The sequence below is a fragment of the Alosa pseudoharengus genome, unplaced genomic scaffold, assembly GCF_046254945.1.
Source record: "Alosa pseudoharengus isolate Yale_2024_CS ecotype anadromous, Long Island Sound unplaced genomic scaffold, YU_APseudo_1.1 YU_APseudo_1.1_scf_19, whole genome shotgun sequence".
In the NCBI taxonomy this organism is placed as follows: domain Eukaryota; kingdom Metazoa; phylum Chordata; class Actinopteri; order Clupeiformes; family Clupeidae; genus Alosa; species Alosa pseudoharengus.
In genome coordinates, this window is record NW_027468657.1 from 33,574,615 (window position 1) to 33,580,157 (window position 5,543).

General features: G+C 45.2%; 1 protein-coding gene across 1 annotated transcript; it reads left to right on the top strand.

The window, feature by feature from the left end:
* Positions 1-235: 235 nt before the first annotated feature.
* On the top strand, positions 236-3,520 carry f9a (coagulation factor IXa). Its single transcript, XM_076292799.1, has 7 exons — positions 236-472; positions 550-574; positions 955-1,068; positions 1,349-1,483; positions 1,704-2,131; positions 2,654-2,780; positions 2,940-3,520. Exons 1-7 carry the CDS (start codon positions 236-238, stop codon positions 3,518-3,520), a joined length of 1,647 nt encoding a protein of 548 aa, XP_076148914.1.
* The last annotated feature ends 2,023 nt before the right edge of the window (positions 3,521-5,543 follow it).

Here is a 5,543-nt window from a genome sequence, read left to right on the forward strand (position 1 = left end):
TAACAAAAACAACTGGCTTTAAATTTGTCCACAGTGATATTTCTGGCAGTGAGGCCATTTGATTGGTTCTGATCAATCTGGAAGTCCTACACAGAGAACACTCTGTGTCTACACAAACATAGATTGCTTAGGGCATCCTGAGTCATCCTGGCTTATTGTAAACAGACAGTTGTACTTTGGAGCATCGGGTCAAGTGATCCCCAGCTGTCCATATAGCTGATGTCAACTATCAGGAATGGCCGCTTTCCCCCTGCTCCTCATCGGTGCTGTGCTCCTACAGGAGCTGCCGCCAGCATACACCGCAGGACTGTTCCGCTCCAGACCAGAGGCCAGTGGTGTGCTTCGGAGGCAGAAGCGGCACAACTCAGGCTTTTTTGAGGAGTTTATGGAAGGCAACATAGAACGCGAGTGCATTGAAGAAGTCTGTGACCTGGAGGAGGCCAGAGAGTTCTTTGAGAATGACGAGAAGACGGTCAGTTAATGAGATGGAAAGCCCAAGAACATAAAGGAATTATGCTGCATTTCATAATGTTTTTTCTTTTTTTCCAGATGGTCTTTTGGCAGAGCTACTTAGGTAGGCTTGTGTTTAATCATTGCCTAAGCTGTTGACTTAAACTCAGTCAGTTTTGTGCTTGTGTGGGTGAATCTCTCAGGTATATTACTTGTATATATGTCTAATTCAGCAGGTGTTTTAATCTTTTTCATTCATACACCTCAGTTTTCTAAACAAATAATAGTTAAAATGCACAATTCAATACATTGCAATATTGTGCACTGTAACTCATGTACTGTAAGTGAATTCAATACAATGAGCCATTTAAGCATGTTTACTCAAACAGAGGGACTCATCACAGTGTGTGCTTCAGCAGAGTAGAATAAAGAGTTTGGGCGCTGGCTACAAGTCTGCTTGTGTGTGCTAAAAGAGTTGGAGGTGAACGGTGGATTGTCTTTCAGATGGAGACCAGTGTAAATCATCTCCGTGCAAGAATGGAGGGTCCTGTGAGGACCAGATGGGGGCATATATTTGTAAATGTAGGACAGGTTACGTTGGGAGTGACTGTGAGATTGGTGAGTCCGGTCAGTTGTTGTTTTTGTTACGGTCATGTACAGTCTGTTACACACATATACAGGAAATGTGACCTTCTCCATCAGAATATGGTTTTAGAGTTGAAGTGTTCAACTCTACTCTCAAAAGTGGTCTCACTCTCAAAAAGTTTGCAAACTTGTCTGTATTATGGTCTGTCATTAAAATTCTAAAATGAACATCCTGAAAAGGGAAGGTTAACGAAATGTCACCGGGTAAAGCTGTTTGTTTCTACCTACCGGTATATGTTTTGTGTTTGTCCAGAGCTGGCCAGGCAGTGTGATGTGGACAATGGCGGCTGCATGCACTTCTGTGATGTGGTGGGAAGGCATGGAGCGGAGTGCCACTGCGCTACTGGCTACCAGCTGGCCGAGGACGGGGTGACCTGTGAGCCAGAGGGTGACGCATTTATCCCTTAACTAGCTGTCAGACAAAACTTATTTGTTTGCATAGTGACTCAAGCTCACATTCTCTGTTACTGCACTAGTATATGGATATATATTCATCATAAATTCCAGTGTGTTTATACGTTATACGTACCTATGCCCAATGCTGTGCATAGTGTAACATCTTAATCACTAGAAAACATAATAATCTACTTGTTGTGTGTGCACTCCAGGAGATTGGCCATGTGGCTATGACAAGAGGGTTGTCCGTCTGAGTGGTGCGGTGCGAACACTGCAGACCAACTCCACCAACTCCACCAACACCACCAACACCACCCTCTCAAGTCCTCTCAACAGCACCACGGACACCATCACCACCACGGACACCATCACCATCACGGCAACCAACGTCTTTCCCATCTCTGGCACCCGAGGGGGCAGACTAATGCCCTCGCACAGCAGGTTACCCAAGTGGGTGCACCAGAGTCAGCAGCCCGCAACAGCACAACCGGAGACCCAGCCACCCATCACCAACACCACACCAGCTCCACCGGACACCCAGCCACCCATGACCAACACCGACGATTCCTCTACCGGCAAGAACAATCATTTGCGCATTGTTGGTGGGGAAGAGGTCACACCTGGGGAGATTCCATGGCAGGTAAGGATATTATTCTTCAAGTTTACTTATTTCCAATTCACTACAATAACCATATGTACAGCTACTACTTACTCGTAATCCTAAAAATAATCCCATTGGTTAGCTTATTAGACTGGCTATGTAAAAAGGTCCAAGTAAGGTCATTGGTTAGTTAATTAGACTAAATGTCTATGGCTATGTCCAGTAAAAAGGTCCAAGTAAGGTAATTGCAGCATGACAACATGGCAAGCTGTGCATTACTCAAAAGCCTGGAATGACATAGTAGAATGTTATACTATTGAATCCTTAGTAATAAGCTTTATAGCTAATTAATACATCATGAGTTATTATTATTTTCATAATTTAGTTTATGATGACTGAACTAATATAATAAAACTATATGGCAGTTTAAATAATTCAAAGCCAACTTCAGTTTGCAGATACATGACATTCATAGACGTAAAAGAGCAGCTGCCATACAGTATATTTTGGAAGTGTGTGCAGACATGGTGATGATTTCGTCTGATTTGATGTCTTCCTGAGGTGGCGCTGGTGATGCGCTCCACGAGGGCGGTGTTCTGCGGGGGCTCCATCGTGGGGGAGGAGTGGGTGGTCACTGCTGCTCACTGTCTGGTGGACGCACCGGAGCGATCGTTCTTTGTCAGAGTGGGTAAGATGAGACACCATGCTGTCACCATGACACTTCCCCCCAGCTGGCACCCACCGCCCTCTCAGATTTGGGGCTGCACAAAGACCACAGACCACTAATTTAGCCTGGCAGAAGTGGTGGATAGCTGATGGGTGGTGTTTTGTGTGCTTTAATCCTCAGGTGAGCATGATGTCCACAGGACTGAGGGACACGAACAGGACCTGGAAGTGTCCAAGCGCCACGTCCACCCTCTCTACGCGCCGGCTCAGAACGCCTACAACCACGACGTGGCGCTGCTGCGTCTGTCCACCCCCATCACATTCTCCCAGTATGCCCGGCCCATCTGCCTGGGGCCCAAGACCTTCACAGAGTCCCTGCTCCGCTCTGGGGACGAGGCCACGGTCAGTGGCTGGGGCCGCATGCGCTACCAGGGCCAGACGTCCAGCCGGCTGCAGAAGGTGAAGCTGCCCTATGTGGAGCGCACGCAGTGCAAGGAGAGCAGCAGCGACCGCATCACCTACTTCATGTTCTGCTCCGGCTACTCTCACATGGCCAGGGACGCGTGCCAGGGCGACAGCGGGGGCCCCCACACCATGCGCTACCGGGAGACCTGGTTCCTGACGGGCATCGTGAGCTGGGGCGAGGAGTGTGCCAAGCAGGGCAAGTACGGCGTGTACACACGCATCTCACACTACTACAGCTGGATGCGCTACGTCATGGGCCTGAGCAGAAAGATGCTTGTGGACATGGTGGACCCATAACCCTACTCCCCCCCCCCCTCCATTTGACTTTCTAGAGTCCAACTGTGTCTCCCTGCACTGTGTGTGAAGGACTAATACATATTGTAGTAGCTTTATAAACGGTGATTCATCTCAATCCTGGAGTAAATATGGCTTTATATATTAAGAAGAAGAATTACCCCATTTGAAATGGAATGCAGGCGTGCATTTGATATTTGTCTGTAAGATATGGATTAAAAAATCTAAATGGCCTCACATTGAGCTGATTTGTCTTCTGACAGACCCCATTGATTACAATGCTTCATGTTCTGTGGGGGGACAGAATAACATGACAGATTTATAATGCAGATATACATGTACAGTGTGATCATTCATCCATGAGAAGTATTACACACTTCAGTGTGCACACTAGGGTTCAGTAACCACAGGTATACACAGAGGGCATCCATCACTGAAGGAGGCCAGACCCTATCAGTCGTCACATTAAACTGTTTTGTCATGAGTCATTAAGTCAGATGAATATTGCATTTATTGATCCTTCTGTGACAAACTGTCTCACTTTTCCTTCAAGAGTTTAATTAAATTTGATCAGAGGAATGGATTATGAAGAGAAATGGCTTGCAGTCCCCTTAAGGAATTACTGAGTCAATACTGCAACAGTCTCTTCTGAAGTCTAAATCACTGTCACTAAATCACTGCACAGGTTTCATTGACAAGGTAAGTATCCAATCTGCTAGCCAGTGATGCGTTTAACATTTGACTAACATCTGATGGTACTATTTTTATTAAACTATAGAGCACATACAGTAATGTTTTTCAGGCAAACCATATAAGTCACATATACATTCTTCATATTCCTCCTAAGTATTGTCATTGTAGGAGCTTGAGTAGGACAGTGTGTTTAAAAGACATTTGCATCACCTTGACTTTAAACCTTTCTACAACCAGGGGAGTAAACATCATCAATGGGCTCCGAAAAAAAAGTGAGCGATGTAAAAATATCTGACACCAAAGAAGGTATCTGCCCTACTTCTTAAAAAAATCCCAATACTTCAACAACAGCCACTGCACTGCAGTGCTCTTTTGGAGAAGGCATGCTTTCATCATTTGAGAAGATGTTTCAAAGGGTGACAGCTTGGTGGTGACTCAAGCCTAAATCCCACTAAAGAACTAAGGAGGCTACAAGTTATGTCAACGTATATATTTATTACAAACAGTCCAGTTGTCGTACAATAAAGACTGTACAGAGTTTGTTTAAATTATTAACAACATATTTGGAGCTATACAAACCTGTCAAAGGTCGTAAAGTGCCATGCATTTTTCTCCACACAAAAAAGTTGCCTAGTAACAAGCATTATGGTGCTTGTCAGGATAAACAGCATTTTTTGAGCCTATATTTGTCTCCGTTTTGTGAACATCAACATTTGATGCTTAAAAAAGAGGGAAACCTGCAGCGTTGGAAAGCTGAGACAAGTGCCATATTGCATCCTCCCTGTAAAAAAAAAAGAGATGTGATGTCGCATTGCAAGTCAGAAGAGAAGGCTGTGGCGGTGCGCAGAGGATGTAATTTAAGGAGTCTTATGAAGCCCTGCCTCACGCTGAGAGAGAACAACTTGATAGCAAAATAAATAAATTAATAACACACAAATGTGTACTCTGCAGCCATGCTTGCTGCTCAGCTGGCCTCATTTCCACTTCAAACGCCAGCGTATCAAAGGCGGCCCTCCACCCTCCAACTGGGGGCTTGATTTGATGTGGTAAATTCATATAAGTCTGCAATCAATATTTAATTAAGTGTTCGACACAGTGGGTATATTTCATGTTTGCTGTATGATCCTGTTTAATGTAAAAGCCTAAGATTAATAATATGGTGATAGTCGAGGAGCGGCACATGCCGCGATCAGCCTCTCTGTTCCTCTGAAGTAGGAGATAGAGGGGGGAGATGTGTGTGCCACATTTCACTGGCACACCAACTCTACAGCTGAAGTAGAAGACGTGTCAGCCTGTGAGGAGAAGTCACGTGGAATCAGTCGGTGGTGGAGAC

What these genes read in the sequence shown, in the direction of transcription:
- f9a (XM_076292799.1), top strand. Translation starts at nt 236, where the DNA reads ATGGCCGCTTTCCCCCTGCTCCTCATCGGTGCTGTGCTCCTACAGGAG. An exon ending in CTTTTGGCAGAGCTACTTAG is followed by an intron (nt 575 to 954) that starts GTAGGCTTGTGT and finishes ATTGTCTTTCAG; the next exon opens with ATGGAGACCAGTGTAAATCA. An exon ending in CTGGGGAGATTCCATGGCAG is followed by an intron (nt 2,132 to 2,653) that starts GTAAGGATATTA and finishes TGTCTTCCTGAG; the next exon opens with GTGGCGCTGGTGATGCGCTC.